The sequence below is a fragment of the Dinoponera quadriceps genome, unplaced genomic scaffold (genome assembly GCF_001313825.1).
Source record: "Dinoponera quadriceps isolate SergipeBrazil2010 unplaced genomic scaffold, ASM131382v1 scaffold4585, whole genome shotgun sequence".
NCBI classification, from domain to species: Eukaryota; Metazoa; Arthropoda; class Insecta; order Hymenoptera; family Formicidae; genus Dinoponera; species Dinoponera quadriceps.
Window position 1 is genome coordinate 951,800 of NW_014559030.1, and position 16,918 is coordinate 968,717.

General features: G+C 47.6%; 1 protein-coding gene across 5 annotated transcripts in view; it reads left to right on the forward strand.

The window, feature by feature from the left end:
- The window catches only part of LOC106750139 (segmentation protein cap'n'collar), a 119,948-nt gene that overhangs the window by 19,648 nt on the left and 83,382 nt on the right, over window positions 1-16,918 (forward strand). Inside the window, exon 1 of one of the 5 annotated variants that reach the window (XM_014630253.1) lies at window positions 1,572-2,240. The exons of the other annotated variants lie outside the window; for them this stretch is intronic. Within the exon in view, the coding sequence (XP_014485739.1) occupies window positions 2,214-2,240 (27 nt within the window). The 5' untranslated portion in view covers window positions 1,572-2,213. Of the gene's footprint in view, window positions 1-1,571; window positions 2,241-16,918 lie in introns of those variants that run through there. 5 annotated transcript variants of the gene reach the window in all.

Genomic DNA, 16,918 nt, shown 5'->3' on the forward strand with positions numbered 1-16,918 from the left:
AACAGTACATCCGAATTCGTACCGCTGTCACTATCGAATTAAATTAAATGTAACCTGAATGCAGAATGGACGATTTCTCTCTGTCTGATATTACTTGAGCAAATAATTCTCCTCAGGTACATAGTTAAACAGATTATTCGGCGTAAAAGAACTGACGGACAATAAATTACTTGAATTGACAGAGTTTTTAGAGCTGGTTCGATGTTTAACTTGTGAGTCACCTTTGCAAATATTGCGCACAAGCTATTATGACATAAGTTAGTGTATTGCCGCACAAACAGTGCCGTAGCGACTGTCTAGTTTTTTCGATTTCTTCCGTGTGTGGACGATCTTACACGTCTCCTCTTGCCTTAACATCATTTAACGTTTTAAACTGTCGTCGTTTCTCGCAATTGTTGTTGGTACGTAACGTACGATATCACCTTTGCACGTTGTTGAACGCGATGGCAAATGAAATTACATAAGGGAACTATATAAAGGAGCTCAGACGTGCTCGGGAAATGATATGCTTTTTTTTTTAGCAGTCTCCGTCGCTAATAAATGTCCGTTGCTCGCGATAATTATCATACGCGGCGCTATTACCTAGGCAATCGACAATCTTGATTTCGCAATCATATTCACATGCTTGTGTACGTATCGTACGCGCACGTCACGTCTGCAAACATTGCTTTCTTTCTCGATTTCTTTTTTCGGGCTCATCTTCTGATTCGGCCGATAATATGCTCTCGATTTCCGTTAATCGACCAATCTTAACTTCGTCGCACGATAATACGTTTCTCAAACACGATAATACATTATACGCGGAGTGTATCAGAAAAATAATGTTGATTATGAAGCAGGCGATGGGAGATGTTGTTCGGAACAAGCGTGCAAATAAATTTTATCTCCACCGGTTACCGTTCTCGAGTCTCCCCGCATGATGCAATTGCGTCTTCTTTGCACGCGTATGCAAAAGCAAACACGTATCTCGGTGATTGAAGGGCAGCGAAGCGATTTTCTTCTGCCATCGGAAATTCGCAAGAAAATAATGGTTCTCGCAGGGGACGTAGAAATAAGTCCGTATTAATTTTCAGAGAAATTCTCGCCCGACTAACTTCCGTATACTTTCACGACGTCTCTGAGAAGTCGCGAGTAAGGTGGGCGATTTTCGTCTACTAACGATACCCTAACCAGTCTGTCGTCAACCAGCCGCAACAAAAAACGAGTGATTTCTCCAGCACACGCGCACACACGTTAATTAGTTTACAATTAATGAATAGATATACAGTAACATTAAATTACAATCGAACTTGACCGTCGCCGGAGGGACCGCTGATAGTGCAACGCGAAGTGCGTACGTGGGAATTACTTTTATCTCCGTCTCTCTTTTCTTTTTTCCTTTTTTTTTCGAGCCATCGCGAATTATCAGCCGCACGGGACATTATTGCTATCTCGCTTTTGCGCGCGATCCCGGCGTTATTTTGACCTCGGGGCGAGCGAGACGGAGCGATTTCGAGAGCTATCAACGCTGCGGCGGGTCGCAGTCAGCGCGATCTTACTCGCGGCGAAGTTCGCGTTTCGCGACGGTGGTAGTGCGAGCGAGCCAGTTGCTTACAACGTACTCATCGTTATCTCCTGACGCGCGCGTGGAACAATCTATCCTCGTCGGACGTTGTACGTCGATCCGCCGTTGATTACGTCGTCCCCGACGACGACGCCGCCGCCGCCGAGCGCGCGCGCGATCGCCAGTGTCGCAACCGCAAGTGCATAAATCGCCACGGGAGTGTGCCGGCGTGAGAATCCCGTCTTCCTCGTTAACTCTGAATCCGTTTAACTTTGCCCCCGCAGCGGAAAGTGCGCCGGATTTCGCTCCGAGGGTCACTCTAGTGCGCGTCTTTTGCTGAAGTACGGTGAAGTACAGTGAATAGAAAATTCGCGCTCGAACGGACAGCAAGATCGACAACACGCTGCTCTCTCCGCCAATGCTGCATTACCGTGCCACGTGACGTTACGCGCCCACCTTAATTCGAAACACAGAAACGTCGAGCAGAAAGAGAGAGAGAGAGAGAGAGAGATTCGTCTGTTGATCCTGCGCGGACGACGACGACGGTGAAAAGACGTCGTCTCAAGTCCGCCGAAAATAAACGGTGACGTACCGCGCTGGCGGAGAAGCGTCTGTGCAAACGGCCGTCGGTGATTTCTCCCAGGCAGTCGAGGATTCCCAACGGGACGACATGAGCCTGGAGGTGATGCCGCGCGTGGTAGGTCCCACGATACTGTCGTCGGTAACCTCGCGACCGGGATCGGCAAGCGCGGGAGAAAGTAATCTCGGCGATTACGTTTCGATCGGCCGACGCTACCGTACGAAGCAGGTGGCGACGATCGAGTTCGTAATTAGGCGCCAGGTGAAATCCCCGGGGGTAGAAGGGGGGGGAGGCACGCTCGGCGGGGATTTCTCGGCGATCGTTTCGGTGTTTCGCGGCGAACAAGTGAGACGTTCTCTCGAAACTACCTCTCTCTTTATCGCGAAACGCGCCGCCCACGTGATAATCCACGCACGATCGATAACCAATATTGTGTACGAGGTGGTAGCTGTCGCATGTGTAGCCGCGGGGTTGCGCGTATTCCTCTCTTTTTCACTTTATATCCCACGTGATCCCGACACCGCCTCGTACGGCCAGGCATACGAAATAACCCAAATGCCTACCGTTTTTGTACCCGGCGATGAATGACGTTGAATAACCGGTCGGACATGTTCTCACCGACGATTCGAATCGTTAATTCGCTACAACATGGACGTCCCACGTGACGTCACGATTTCCATGAAAACACTTAGCGCTCGTTGGCTAAGTACGGTGCGTATCCAGCCGCACGAGAGAGAAAGAGAGGCTTTTCTGTATTTTCTGACCTGTTCTTGATGCACGAGGCATCGTCACCTATACGTTACATCATATACGCGACCCTCCGAGGAGGCGTGGGACTCATCACCGAATAATCCCACGGAGGATTAATAATCATGTAACGATAATCTGTGCTGAACGCACTCACGACATTGGCTCGCTGATTAAGAGAACCTTGAATCAAACGATGAAAGCGATAACGAAAGATAAGACTAGTTTCTTGCTGCACGAATGATCAATGGGACTCCCCATTTCTCGGGGATTAATTCGGAACTTTTCGCGAGATCTCCCCGCGCCTGCCGTAAATTGCACGTTGAAAATTGCACGGTTTTTGTGATCGATGCCGCGTAGAAAAAAGAGAAGGAAAAGAGGAAATTCGAATGACAAAGGGAGGGACGAATGCGTCGTCCGGTAATTCCAGTGCGCGGAATAAAATCCCGCACTGGCGCCGGAGCGCGCGCGCGCGCAATCTCGTTTGGCGCGAAAACCGCGATAGCTTCGATAAAGGATAAAGTCTCCTCGCGCGATTCATTACCGTTCTCGGTAATACCAGCCGATAACGGAATTCAGTTACAATATGATATCACGGCGTGCGATGCAAGTTGTGCCGGTGAAACGGTGTAATTTCGAGCGAAACGTCCAGCCACCTGCAGTTATGCAACACTCGACGATGGGAATCGTAGTCGTCGTCGTGTCACGTCTGCGTCTTATTATACATTATTGGATGACACATCTGGATTATCGAATAGCGCCGAATATCAAACAGTCTCCGTGTGAGACAAGCTGGGCATGCAATCGGGTAACGCGAAGCGCTCTATCTTGGCCGCGATAAAGGTTTATCTGACGTGAAAGCGGATGTTGAATTTTGCAGAATATTTTATGTTGCTTCACCCGGCACGTGTCGATCAAGATGGCGCACGTATACACCAGATCTTCGCAGCAACAAGTCGGGCCTCCCGACTCGAAAGTTTTCCAGTCCTGAATCGGTGCTTTTCTGCGCGTGAGGGGAAAAATGTACCACCGACGGTACAGTTATCGGACTTGAACTATTACGACGGAAGTATCCGTTCGCTCGTGCACTTACGTGTAATTACCCCGTATCGTGGTCTTTATGCGATGTATGTGGGTCGCTGGTAAGTACATATCGATAACCGGGTAATTATATCGTTGCTCGATCGAATTACGCGCGGTGACGAGAAAAGGAGAGAGAGATACACCGCTGTTATTATTCCCGTCCGTTTTCGCACAACTTGTGCTTGTGAAACTTTCCTTGGAAATCATCAGTTCGCGAATTTATGCTACCTTTATCACGCTGAAACTTTGCATTTGTAATCCCAGATTTTACCGGTTAGCTATTCTTGCACCAGGTTTTATCGGTTAGCTATTCTTGCAACTAACTGACGGTGATTCACCGTGGCTTTATTTATACGAACATTGTTGCACGCAGTTTTCACATGTTTTCCACGAGAAACAGACCACCGCAATTCATTCCTCGCTCTCCGATTCGCTTCTCGCTGTGATAGCCGGCGAAGCTGCTGCATATTATAGATTTCAATTGTCGGGTTGTACGCGCGACTCGAGGCGCATCCATCTGTCCGATAATTGAAGAGGCGTAATAAAAAGAAGTTACTATGAAAACACGGACGTTTCGAGCGAACGCGACTAATCGTGTCGCACGAGACAGAATGAAACGTTCATTGAAACAGTTACTGATATCTAAATGAATTAATATTGCGACGTTGCATCATATTTCGCAAGGAGAAAAGGACGCGTTAAGTGTCAAGAAAACATGAGCGATCGCACGCTAATACTTTTACACGCGTATCTTCTTTTTTTTTCCTCCAATCGATGCGAGTGCCGTGTTATGTCATAAACAATGACTCCGCAGCATCGGAAGTTCATCGTATCCAATATTAACACATTGCGTACGGGTGACGAGAAATCTCGTTTTTAGTAAGCCGAACGTTGTGGCCGGGCGACGAGATATCTCGTTTTCAGGTTTCCTCGACTTAATCGATGAGTTAAGGAATTAAAAATAGATTTTCTTGTTACGTTACCAGGGTAACGAAGTCTCGCGCATTCTCGAAACAAATGGTTAGCGAATAAATGAATGCCCTGGAAGCGTGTTGAGCGAGTAGAGTGCCGTACGCAATGTGTTAATATGCTTATCGCGTATCTCCGGCCGAGTGCAATTGGCAGTTCTGTTCTATGCGAAAAATATTATCGCGGAGATTGATGTACGCGCTGAATACGCGTGTTATCGGCGTTGTGCGATTTTTAGGGAATTAAAAAAAAAAAGAAATGCGACCTTTTGCAACGCAGCCATCCTTCGTCCGTGCGTCGAATCGCATTTACGGAAATTTCTTATCTCTCTCTCTTTTTCGCCGTCGATGTCGAGTCGTATAAAATTCGCTCATTTACGAACGCAAACGCGGCTGTCTCCGTCATTAACTCGCCGATTTTTAATTGACAATGCTGTCATTTCCCCTTATCATTCGGGATCTCTTGCGTCCCGACGCGTTATCTTCCAAGTGCGTTCTCCCCGCTGATTTACGAGTAGTCGATATCTCGCCGAAACTTTCGCCGCGCGCTCGCTCTTCGCGCGAACGTTTCCAGATGGCGGCAGAGTTCTGCGGGGACGTTAATGCAGATCCCTGCATTTGCATTCCCCTATTTTTTTTCTCTCCCACAAACCCCATCGGAAATGCCCGATGCGCGGTAAAACTCGACGCCCTTCGATCGTCGGTCGATTTTGCCGCGAATGAACGCGCTTTCGTTCGGCGGAGACGACTTTCGGGTTCCGCGCGGAGGAATCCAGGATTGTCTCCTACCTGTCGATCAGGCTCCACCCCCCCCCCCCNTTCTCAGGTCAATCCGATTCGGCTTGACAAATTGTGGTAGCCCCGAGATAACAGACGGGACGAGATACACATCTCGGCTGTAACGGAGGTGGTCTCGTATCGCGCTCTTGTCAATGTGTCAAGCCTCGTTCTCCACGCGGACGTTGAAAACTTACGATGCCTTCGCGCGCGTGCGTCTCATCGACGTAGCGCCGCGATAATCCCTATTTACACGTGCACAGATATATAGGTAATAGCGATTGTTTTCCATAATGCATCATTGTCCGACAAGGGAAACCGTTGTTGCCAATGAAGCGTCGCGATGTTACGATGATAGGTCTCGCTGGAAGCCGAGGTAAAAACGCGTCTGTCTGAGCAGGTTGTTAATATTCAATTAGAGTTCGGTTCGTGATAATAGTTATCGCAATTTTTTTTCGCGCGTCTTCTGCGCTGATGCTGGTGCCGTTTGCTCAAGGGAGTCTCCTCGTGGACGATTAGATTATTCATTAATTTTCCGTATTTGCTCTGTGCGTGACATTCAGTCTCCGTGCAGTTTTTTTTCTTCCTCCAAATTTTCACGGTTGTCGTTTCGTGGAGAAAGTATACGCTTTTCCGATAGTTTGTAATAGGTAGAGAGAGAGAAAGAACGGTAGAGCTCCTTTGGAATTCACAGACCGATCGACGCAAGATAGCCGCGTCTTTTTGTCGGAAGGTTAACGTTAACGCGGACAGACGTGATGTACAAAGGCATGAGAAGCCGATCGTTCATTTTTTGACGAGTCCCCGCTACAAATACCGAAATAATTGAAAAATGATCGTAACGACGGGACACCATAGGCGGCCCGCCAAGATTACCATAAACACCTCCGCCGTTTTCTACCGCGGAGCAAGTGGGCAGAATAGTTTTGTGTGTGTCCCCTTTCGGAAAGGCTCGGAGAAATGTTGCCGCAATGACTAATGATACTAGGTGGAGGTCCATGTGAAAGCATCGAGCGTCCCGGAGAAAGGCAGGGGCGTAGTGGCAGGGCGCAATCGAATCGTCGTATTTATCTCTCCCACGTGTAATTCCATCAGGGAGGAATACAAATCGCCCCTTCCCTGCGTTCATCCGCGCTGATGTTTCCGCGCAATTTGCACTCCATCCCTCACTTCGCGCTTCCGAAAATACAACGCTTCAAAATACGAAACCTCGGTCGAACGTCTGACGTCGGACACGGGAACCGACGCGACTGCTGCCAAATTTTCCTTACAACGTCGATCCCAAAATCGACCACAGTCACGTTGCTCAATCTCTCCGAGTTGCCAAATCGAACAATTTTTTAATCCGTAAAACGCCTCTCTAAAATAAGCCAGAAATCAGCCGAAAACAGTAGATGTGTACGTTCTATGTGTGAGTGGGAATAAAAGACGAAACACACACATTTATATATATCTACTATGAATATCACATCCATAGTGGGATCTAATTAAAATTTAATTTGAAAAAAAGAAGCTTATTTCAGAAAAGATAATCCGCCCTATCAATTTTCAAATAATCCGGAAGACAAGATTAAAACGAAAGTTAACTGAAAAACATGGTTTTTTCGCACTCTGGTTAACATCGAAACACACGAAAAATGGGACGGGAAATAGGCTAAGCTGGCAACACTGATAAATTTCCAAAGTTGGACGGCTGTCTTCACGCGATCACTCTCGCGATGTGCGGCTGGCGCGTTCGCGAACTTCCTTCGCGCTCGGACCGGACATCTTCAAGCGCAGAAGCGTGAACGACGCGCGTGAGACAGCGATGAGTCTTTACCGACTCATTAACGGCAGAGACACTGGCAATGATCGTCCGGTAATTATCGTGACGACCGCGACGGAGACAGTGCCGCGTAAAAGCACGCTCGTGCGACGCGTAATGATACACGAGCCACGATATCCGAGATTTTATCGGGCTGACGCAGCGGTGTCTCTTTCCGCCGATCCGTCTGTCCGTTTGTCCGCCCGTCCATCCGACCGTTCGTCCGATTCCTTCGACCTGTCGACCTATCGAGCTCTCCGGCCGGATTCAAGACTCGCCTTAACCTTCCTGCCGTCGACTGCATCCGGCTCGTTAACATTTTTTTGTTCTTCCCCTCCTTTCTCTTCTTTTTATTTTTTCTTATGTATATAATCGGCGCTCTACGCGCGTTCCGCGCTAAACAAAGTGTACGCCGCCGCCACGATGTTCGCTCGGTTCGTGTCGGACGTTCCTTTCATAGCCATCGGACTCAAAGGGACGCCGTCCTCTTCATTTGTCAAGCGCCTCTTCAGCCCTTTCCCGAGCTCTGTGCCTTTTCTATGTACCCCCGCGGCCGGATAAAAAGCCGGCCACTACCCCGGGACTGCAGGTGCGTCGTCGATGAACTCCGTGCCCGCGCAAAGAGCGAAAGCTAAGCTCTTCGACGGTCGGAGAGGCTTTTTAGCTCCTCCGGCAGGACGTTTTTACTTCCCCACCTTCCGACAATGCATCTCGGTAACGTCATCTGCAATTCACATCGCGCAGTCCGGAAGAACCGAAGAAGTTTGCATATTATTATTACGCAGCTCTCGGCCGATTGATTTCCACCTGTATTCCGCCCGATCCTGTTTATTTCACGCAACATCCCCGCACATCCCCGCGAGCGTTTTATAATCGATTAATCAGCCTCGCTGGTACGAATTTCACGGTGCGAGCGAGCAAGGTTCATTACCGTCACGGTTATTATTGATATCATTACGGAGTGCGATCTCCGTCGTATTTGATTTCGCATCGATTGCAGCTCGAGAGAGATCGACTTTATGCTCGCTCGCATCGTTTCGAAGATTAGTAATTAGTTTGTCGCTTTGAAAAGCACAAGCGATACACGCGAGAGAACATCGCGGCTACGGCGTAGACAAGGGCGTCCCTTCCGCTTCATGAAATCTGTATCGAAATGAATATCACGGGCGCGCCGAGAACGATGTCTCCCCTGAGAAGGGCTTTCTTGAACGATTTTTTTCTTTTTCGCATTTTTCACCCCGGAGAGGTAGGCCTCGCGGCTCAGAGCGCGATCCCGTTGGATCGAACGATTTCCAGGCTCCCGTCGCGCGCGGGCCGTCTTTGAAAATATTTTGACGTCGGAGAAGATCACCGTGTGATCGATGCCCGTTCCCCGGAGATTACATCGTGAATTGCATCTTCTCCATACGGACGCGCATCGCATAGACCGCGGTTGTAGGTACGAATGATTCTCACAGAAACCGTGCGGCTGGTCAAAGTACGGTGCCATCTGCCGACGTTATAACTTACGCGAATATTTCCCGAAAAACTCTGCGACCGGCGTAACATGAGACATCGTGCGCAGTTATAGTAATCGTGAGGATGAAAATTTACAGAGGTGGGGGATTATTACTCGCGCAATTTTCCGAGACGTTAATGTATCGCGTGTATCGGAAACATTCGCGTTTCAATAAATACGATATTTATCAGGTTCAAGTGTCATTATAATAATTGTCAGGTAAGAACGAGTATTTATAATGGGATAATTTATCGCGCAATTTTACGAGGCGCTTTACACGCAAAGGATAACATTGCGTTTAATAATAACTGCAGAAACGCAAGACTCGAGTAAATACCGAACAATTATCGCCGGGAAATGCGTTCAAGGTGATCATTCAAATCCAGTGATTAGTTTCGATCGCGCCTTCTGGGACCTTATTTGCATTAATGGCTGCTGCCGTCCGAAGGCGTTCATCGTGAAATCGCCAGGCTCGACGAGACCGGTTTCCTTCCGAGCGTAATTATAAGGTTCGAACCAATCGCGCGGTATCTCGAAAAAATTCAGGACCCATCGCCACCGTCGGTTTAGCGGCGGACGCCATTTTTCTCCAGCCTACGTCAAGCAAATCAGGCGCGCCTTTTGGCGGAGAATTTGTCCGCGTGGTTGCATCCTATCGAAGCGTAACTGTTATTGTTCGAAAAGCGGAGTCGAGATGTAAAAACGGCGAGGCGACATTGTTTTCTGCCTTCGAGGCAAACCGTCGTAAATTATGAATGCGATGTTTTGTATTTTCACATTATCCTGTGGAATACGATGTAACAATGGAAAAAATCATACCGCTTCGAGATAGAAATTATCCGACAATTATAACAATCTTGTAGTTGTGGAGAGATATTTAAATTACAGTCCAAACACAACCAAGTCTCGTGTCGGCGCTCTCTTCCCCCTCTCCCCACATCTAAGCATATTTTACACAGATAATCTTTACTCAGATTATCCGGAGATACTTGGAATGAGGAAGGCGATTTAGTAACGCGTTTAATTGATCACCATTTATGAGTCGCGCTCGAAGGCGTTTAGCTTTTTCATTTCGCCACGGTGAACCGTAAATATATTCAGAAAAATCGCACGGTAATCTCTCTCTGTGCGGGGCAGTTCGATACATGGTTTCTTGCTCGCTCTCGCGGCGTTCTACCGGCGTAATTAAGCGACTTTATTTATGTTTGTTACGCCATTAAATTGGAAGGCGAAGCGGGTTCCGTTCGACGCTTCTCCCGGCTCGATCGGCTCGACATAGAAATAGCGCAGGAGCACGTTGATGCGAGAGCGTAAAGAGAAGCACGCGAGCACCATCGATCTTCCAGTTTTCATAAAGCTTCCGGTCATTTTTTCCGCTCGGCCGCTCGTCGAGACCGGTCCGTCCCGTCGCGCGATCCGCGATAACAAACTAGTTCAATTCGCGCGGCCCGATAATACCAATTATCGGGTCGGGAAACGAATCCAACGCGGCGCGAGGAAATGCAAGGAGAAATAAAGGAGCACATGTTGATTCAATGGCCGCGATCGAACGAAAGGGGCGGAAGGCAAAAAGAAAATGGTCCGGTTCATGTTCTTGCGACGATGACCGAGATTGGTTCCGCTCTTTCTTCGGCTTATACCGCGCGCATGGCAGATAAGGCACGCGCGCAGGAAAAGCTCCCGGGGGATGAAGATAAGGATTTTTCTGGTAAAACGAAAGGTCGGTCGCGTCTGGATCGCGCAAGGATACGCGTGTGATAAATGATCTTCTTCAAACTAGTCTCTGTTCTAGGCTGGGCGTTCTTCTTCTTCTTCTCCCTCCTCCTCCTTCACCTCCTCTTATTCTTCTTCTTCGTCCTCTGCTTCTTAGATCGTCCTCGAATCCCGTTTGTCTCGACGTCGACGTGAAACCTAGACGAGAGAGAGGGAGAGAGAGAGAAGGAGCGCATTCGCCGATAATATGGCGGATCGAAATACTCAACGCGGCTGTGCGTGCTACGCGATACCCGGGCCGTTACTTTCTGCACCCTTACGGACGATTCAACTCTTCGCGCGTGGCGAGATTCGCGAAATGACTCTTCAAATCGCGGCATAATAATCAGAACAACCGACGATTCACTAATGATTCATTAACCACGGTATCGCAAGTACCACCGTCGCGGACAAAAAATAGATCGCATTAAGCGCGAGCGGTTTAACGATGTATTTACATTTTTTCCTAATTATACACTCTGGAAACATGTTTGGAAGTGTTTCCGTTTTTTTTTCTTCGGTTTTACGCAAATGGATTACGAGTTAATCTGAACGGTGCGGCAACGTGATACAATGTCGACAGGTCACCGGCGTGTTATTATCTAATAGTGCGCGAAAGTGTCGTGTATTCTCGTTCCGACCGCCTGATAAGCGGCATTACGCAACATTTTATAATGGATCACGCGTCATAATTGTGTACGCGATATACGCGGACAAGTTACGCATACCTAACGAGTTTTCCTATTAATCTCGAAAGACGATTTATCTCAAATCACCTTTGACAAATGACGCTTTTCTAATCTAAGTTTAACGCGCGGCCACGTTTATTAACTTCGCATCTATTAACTCGGTCGTGCGCGCGCGGTTCGTTATATACGTACGTTTCTTTTCACACTCCCCGTGTGTACGCAAAAAGCTAAAGAAATATATATTCATAGCTCTTCTGGGTGTGGAACGTGTGTCGTATTGAGTATCGCGATCGATACCAATATAGCGGATTAATTTCCGCGATAATTTCCACGCCGGCCATAACAACTTTCGTAATCTACGATCGCAATTCTACGCCGAAATTTGATTATCGCCCGCGGGATGGTCGGCGAGCTTATACCGAAAACACGGCGCGTGTTGCACGATTAAAATAATCATCGGACGTGGAGTTTCGCTCGCCTCAAAATCGATATCGCCCGTTTCGCCCGTTCTCTCTCACTCTCTCTCTCTCTCTCTTTCGCTCGCTCGGGAAACCGCTTTAGCGACGAACACGCGCGCTGAGAGTCGCGTATCCTAGCCGCCGAAGGTGCTTCTCGCCTCCTTTTCGACTCTTTCAAGTCCCCCGGCTCTTTGCGTTTTTTGCCTTCGCTCGTGTCCGAATATCGCCGGCCGATATACGAGCACGCAGCAGCCGGCGAGTGCCGCGCTCTCTTTTCGGAGATACGCGCGCAAAAAGCGACGAATGCAAAATACGACGGGCGCGGGCCTGGCATCGCGCCGCAGCCGCATGATCGCGCCGGCTACGGGGTTGAGGAGGGAGAGTGTACGCCCCTGTCCCGGGGTGAACGATCGTGAGGGCACCGTCGGCGTTCCCTTTGTACACGCACCGCCCCCCTCCCTCTTCCCATCTCCTCTCTTCCTCCACCCCCCCCNGTATCTCCGCGATATATCCCACAACATAAATACGCGTCTCCCTTCCTCCCCCCTCTTTTCTCCCTTCCTCCCGTCGCAGTCCCCCTCCCCCTCTCGTTCCTCCTCCCTCGCAGTCCTGGCGGACTCCCCGTCCGGAGTTGCGTGGATACATTATACGAATTACATTGATGATACGTCGATGGGACACGAGATAGGGGGTGCTTTGGCTGCACCGATAGCGCCGGAACTATTTTTCATGCCCCCCCTCTCGCCGTAGCCCCGCGTCCTTCGTCTCCTTTCCACCCAGTCCTGCCCGCTCAGATCTTACGTTCGCGTTTCTTTTTCCGTTTCGCGCGAAAGAAGAAAATAACGTGGCCGCGGCAGGTCTTGATTATGATGCAAATGATCGCATTTCAGTGCTCACGCGAGCGCTAAAGAGGGCGGAAGGGGGGCGATTTGTTATTCGTTAGTTCGCTCGAGACGATAATGTTTCGGCCGCGCGTATTAGAGACAGTCGAGGCACGCGAGACGCATTGAAATATATATGTAAATGAAAATTTCATTTACATATATATTTTTTCCGCGCCGTTGCAAAAGTACGTTTAATTACAGAGAAAGAGATTCGGAGTGAAGTGAACGTCCGGTCACGAATTCGTAGCACTTTATTACAGGTGTAAGTTGTATTTAATGATCTAAATATGTCATCGCCGTCTTGATTCGCTTTGATTTGCGTCTTGACCATTTTATTATCGAAATCAGATAGGAAATAATTTAGTGGTCCGTACTATCCATTCGCGAGACAGTCTAACTGGTTTACCGGCAAAACTCTAATCAACTCGCGTGATTAGACGTTGGAAAAAAATTTTTCATCCGCGATTAAGCTGCCGATAATGTTTACTATCAACGCGTGAGTAGCTTTGATATTTGAAAGGATATTAATGTGGAAATTTCTAGACGTTTTCCGGGTGATTGCAAACAGTCCATTTGTCAATCACTCGCAAGCGAATATGTCCGATATCCCTCGTGACAATCCGCTCTCGTTCCATCCTATAATGCGTCTTTGTTGTTCCTTTTTTCATCAGCAGCGGAGGAGGTTGGCGATGCGTGAAGTAGTTTTCTTCGGTGTCGGCGGATCACGTGTATTCGCGGCCGGTATGATTGCTTTTGGCTATTCGGTCAAATAAATATTTGCTCACGCGTCGCCGAAGGTTGCCATTGCGATGTGGAGTATTACATTGATCGCCGGAGAAAGGAGATTACGATTCCTCGACGGTTAATTCCGAAGTCGGCTCTCCCTTTCGAGAAGGTCCTCCGACAGGGCACCCCGATGACTGATGTTAAGTTTCACCCTTGCGTCGGAAAACTTTCGCCGTAATTAAATCTCCCTCGCTTTCCCAGTTCTTTCAGTTGCTCGTTACGTAACGTTGGCTAATAATTGCTTGCACTGACATACTGTGTAAATTTACTGTAATTAATTTCACTGAATCATATAACTGAAATCTCGATGCTGACACTCTTCAAGATAGTTTGCGTCTAAATTAGACTGATAAAAACCTAATAAAAACCTTTTTATCATACTGACAATTTAAAATTTCTCTCTTGAACTTTTAATTCTACAGATCGAATTTTCATGCTACCTTCAACAACCCTAACTTGACGCTGAAACAGCGAAAATAGAAGTTTAAGACATCATCAAAATAAATCATTAGGGCTTGTATTATTGAAATTGAACCTATTTTGCTATCTCAGTTTCTATTATGTTGTAAAATTAAAAGTTTAACATAAGAGCCAAAATTTCGAGCATCGATTGCATTGATTGGCTTCACATTCTTATTTCAGTAAGTTCTCTGTCGTCCAGTTAGAAAGTAATCACTTCGATAGAAAAACTACGTTGTTCCTTAATAATTCAGGAGTAAGGGAAACAATATATTTTCCATCGGACTGTATTTTATACATCCGAAAATATCGGGGCTGTGTACCTTCGAGTTACGTTTCGGTAGACCGATCGTTGCTTCGCGGCAAGACAGGCGTCCCCTAGGATACGCTTCCTCCCTCTCCCCCCATCCCAGGTCCTACAGGATCATTAATCAAATTCCCCTTTAGCCTCGCCTCCCCTTTATCCCCGCCTTGACCGAAGGCTCGGCCGCCATTACTGTGCGGCTGCATGCACAACGCACTAATTAAAACCAGGAAATTAATGTTTTATCCTTTGCGCCTACTTCGTAATTTGAAAGACGAGGAGAATTTTATTCATCCGATTGAGACTTATGCTTCAATCAATACAGAGTATTGATATCCGCGTGAGCAGCGAATTCTTAATATAATAATCGAAAGATACGCGGAAAGCCGAACAAGCCACTTTTAGTCGGGCGAAAATTAAGTTACTTCGCAGGAAAAATCTATCAAAAGAATTTCCTTTGTGTTCATTTTCCACGAGATAAACGATCTCACAAGCGATCCCGCTTCTAGTTGAAGGATCGAGATTCTTCGATTCATTTCCCCATGTTCGATGCATCTTTTATTCGCAACTTAATGTTAAACTGCTTTTCTTTCGGTCGTTCGGCGAATTTCTTCGGATCAAGTAAATAATTGAGAAAGCAAACGATTTTTGCGCAATCCTTTCGCGGTCGAAGAAAAGAAAATAAAGGGAAGACCGCTCCGTAGGTGTCATTGGTGATCGGTATCTACCTCGGTTGACCGCAAGGTGTCCCGAAGCGGCTAATACATAAATACTAGGAAATTTATGAACTCGGGGCCCGGGATTTGTGAAAGGCCATTCGCTTCGCTTCCCTGATTTCCAGCAGCGGACCGGTCATTTGTTTACGAGCAAGACGAAAGGACCCGTGCGAAGCTGCTCGTAGCTCGTAAAGAATTCACTCGCGTGTCGTTCAGTAGTGTGCTGTGAACCCGCAAACGAGACCGTTCATTCATTCACGGAACTTGAATAGGTTCTCAGCATCGAATTTTCGCCTCGGAGTAAATTTTCGCCGAAGCGACGATAAGCAAAACAGAGTGGACAAATTATTTAATTTTTACCGCTTATTTATGTATTTCTTTTCCTCGGATGTACAATCGTCATGCCTTATCGCAGCTAAGAAGAGGATGTGTAGAAGTTTTCCTCTTCTCTAGGAAGAAATTGGCAACGTGCCGGTACATCGTACCGCTGGAACGAAAGGGTGGCGTGAAAATTGAGGATAATACTTTGGGCAGCCTAACGGTAGAGCCACCATTAAGCTTATTTATCGTTCACAGTCAGGTACATCCCGACAGGTACACTGTTCACGAGAGCATCCTGTGAATACTACGAGGTATTCAATGAACGAACACCACAGGTAGAAAGCCAAAGGCAATTGTGGCAAATTAATTCGTAAAAACCCGCATATATGCCGTACTGTTCAACTTCTACATCGCTCTGTATAACAACCAACGGATTATCACGACTGATTAATTAAGAGACCGCGCTAAAACGATTCGTATAATTTTATTTGCTGCAGTATTTTTTGTTCGTCACGTACACGCGTATTTGCGTGATCGGCTGTCTTTTCAAGTAGCAGACATTTTTCTCCTTACGTTACAATTAACCGGCTGCTTCAATGCTATATTTAATAACTGTGCATGCGTTGCCGATAATCTTGGTAATTGAGCGACGCGAGGAGTATGATTTGCGGAAGAAGCGAAGAAACGGGCGAATTTACGGACGTGTCTGCGTGGTGAAAAATTCCAGCGCAAAATGAGAGGACAATTAACGCCGGCGATGCCGTTGATCGGCCGAACAGTTTTTCGGGAGAGGAGCGTGCGCGGATTAGGACAAGTGCGCACGAAAAGCAGAAAGCCGCATCGTCACGTTTCGACGACAGCGGGGTTTGTGTTTGACGAAGAAACCTCCGCGCGAAGAGCGGCTTGCGCGCGCGCGCGCGCTTGTAGATCATTGTACTGCTCATTACGCCAATTCGGTGGCGATATTTTTTGCGAGCGCTCTCAGCCGTTGCCACGATTGGCCAAACAGCGAAACAGACCGATCGTACTTCCAGAGACGCTCAATCATCCGCTCTCAGCGACGGTTGATTTTACTTTAATTGCGCCGCTTTTCAGGTGCACAAGCAACGCGAAATCTCCCGTCAGGCTCTACTTATTATTAGCTCGAAGCTGAGGGGGAAGAAGCCGAAACGCTTCGTGTAAGCTGTTAAACGCGCACGCGTGAGTGCACCGCGACGTAATATTAAATATAGGGAGTGAGAAACCGCTCAATTCCGGATTTAGCCACGGGCAGAGTGCTTTATTCTCTTCGACGAACGAGAACTAGAAACTGGCAGCAGCCCTTATAAGGCTAAGATTTTCGTTCAAGAAGGAATCAGAAAGAAGGATAACGCATACGGTCGATGAATAGTAATGAGGACATATCTCCAATCCATAGCGGTTTCCCCCGATAAATGATCGACGACTAACACGTTGGGCGAGCGAGTTCAATACGAAGGTAATCTACGAATTTTCCACCGTTTCGAAATCAATTGAAAAGAAAAGCTCGCGGCGTTCTTCACTGAGCACA